This window comes from Pteropus vampyrus, unplaced genomic scaffold (genome assembly GCF_000151845.1).
Source record: "Pteropus vampyrus isolate Shadow unplaced genomic scaffold, Pvam_2.0 Scaffold154, whole genome shotgun sequence".
Lineage (NCBI taxonomy): Eukaryota > Metazoa > Chordata > Mammalia > Chiroptera > Pteropodidae > Pteropus > Pteropus vampyrus.
This window is the reverse complement of record NW_011888935.1, coordinates 356,183-358,014: the sequence shown is the minus strand read 5'-3', so window position 1 is coordinate 358,014 and position 1,832 is coordinate 356,183. Positions and strand designations below refer to the sequence as shown.

Below are 1,832 nucleotides of genomic sequence, written 5' to 3'. Positions count from 1 at the left end.
GTTTCATGGAAAACAAAGATAGTAAGTCATATCTTTTTCCCTATAGTTTAACTTGAGAGATAAATGTGTACACTTAACCTGAAATGCAACTTTAAGACCATTCAAGAAAGACTAAATAAAAGATTAGTTATGCCTACATCAAAACTTCAAATGTTCTGTGTTCCATTTGATGCCTACGTCAAAACTTTAAATGTTCTGATGCAGACATTAAAGATTCTATTAAGCCAGTGTCTGGATTCTGAGCATCTCTCACATGTGAGAGCGGCTAATCCCAGCAACAATATTACCCAGAACTTCTGTCACACAGAAAGGTACTTGGAGTCGTGATTTTAGTCATTTCTCAGGAATTTTAGGGAAGACTGCAGGGAGGCCAAACTGAAATGGTGTTCATTCAGTGGAATTAATTGGAGGTTAACATGAGAGACATTTTTTTTCTGAACTTTTTATTTTGAAATTTTCAAAAGCACTCATGTTTAAAGATGAGTTCAGGATGCACCCTGTACGTAGATGCAACCGTTGTTAACGTTTTGCTCTGCTGTCTCCTCCTCCACCTCCTCTTTCTCCGTCTCTATACACCTGTGTTGCTATTGAACCATGGGCAGGCAGGTTGCACACTTCAAGACGCTTGTCCCTTAAATATTCCAGCATGAATATTTTTCTATTACACAGGACTTCTAGATTTTAAAACTACTGTATTTCCAATTCAAGAAAAAAAAACAAAAACAGAATTATCATGAACCACTTATGGATTAAATAATTTATATCGGGAGGTTTGGCATGAGAAGAGTGAGCTGGAATGTTCCGGTGGGGCTTTATCTGAGCCGGGTCCAGAGAATTTGGTATGTGGGTATCAGTCTGCACAATAACCTGGCTGCAGGATGCCTGGGGCTTTGGGACATTTCAGTCTTTTTTGTGCTCGTGAAATAACGTGATGCGAATGAAAAGGGTGGAATTTTTCAGGACAAAAATAAAAAGCCTTATTTTATTCTAGGGTACAGGAGAAGAAAAGATTCAGCAAACATATCCTCCCAAAGATAGTTCGAGAACTTAGAACTGTGTTGGCAGGAAAGTCAAGCAAAGGCATTGTAGAGAGAGAGGTGGTGAATTTCAAAAGCCGATTCAGATCTCAGTTTTATTCTCTCCAGAGTTATTGGAAGGATCCAGATCCTACCAGATTGATTTTAAACAAAATGCTAATTTTAACAATTAAGATAGAGTATAATTCCAATTGACTCTTTTGGATTCACTTTTTACAGAAAAAGCCAATGCTAACTGGGGATCCTCTCAATTTAGGAATCGTGTTCATTATATTAGTAATTATGGTCATTACATTAGTAATCAGTAATCCTTTGTTGCTATTAAATAACGACTATAAAGAAATGACATAAATATATGCTTGATTCTTTGCTTCATTTATACTTTCTTTCTAGTAATAACTCTCTCTTTTTATCAGAGATTTTTATGTGGGGAGAAGTGCCTGGATCAGCTAATTCAGATACTGCTTCAGTCAGCAGATGAAGAAGCCATTATTGAATTGTTGGATGAAAACCTTAAATCAGCAAAGTGAATGCGGATTTATTATTTATTATTACATAAATGAAACGGACCTGCGTCAAGAAGCAAACTGAGGCGTGGGAATCTTTGTGAATGTTCATAAAGTATAGCTAAAAACACGTACTTACTAATGTATTTTTAAATAAATCTAATCACATTTCTTGACCGAAGAGTTTATTCTAGGTTTCCTGTAAACTGCAGTCCAACTCTTCAAGTAGAGAACAAGCATGAATCGTTGAAAAGAGAAAGTTTTGAGAATTATGTGATGTAGAACAGGT

The 1,832-nt window shown here is 36.1% G+C and overlaps 1 protein-coding gene across 4 annotated transcripts in view; it reads left to right on the top strand.

Annotated features, from left to right (window-relative positions):
* The window catches only part of MTRF1 (mitochondrial translation release factor 1), a 32,219-nt gene that overhangs the window by 29,868 nt on the left and 519 nt on the right, over positions 1 to 1,832 (top strand). For 3 of the 4 annotated variants that reach the window (XM_011369739.2, XM_023536360.1, XM_011369738.2), the window contains exon 10: positions 1,454 to 1,830. In XM_011369739.2, the coding sequence (XP_011368041.1) occupies positions 1,454 to 1,567 (114 nt within the window). In that variant the 3' untranslated portion in view covers positions 1,568 to 1,830. The remainder of the gene's footprint in view (positions 1 to 1,453; positions 1,831 to 1,832) is intronic. The other variant, XM_011369740.2, reaches the window with a different exon arrangement.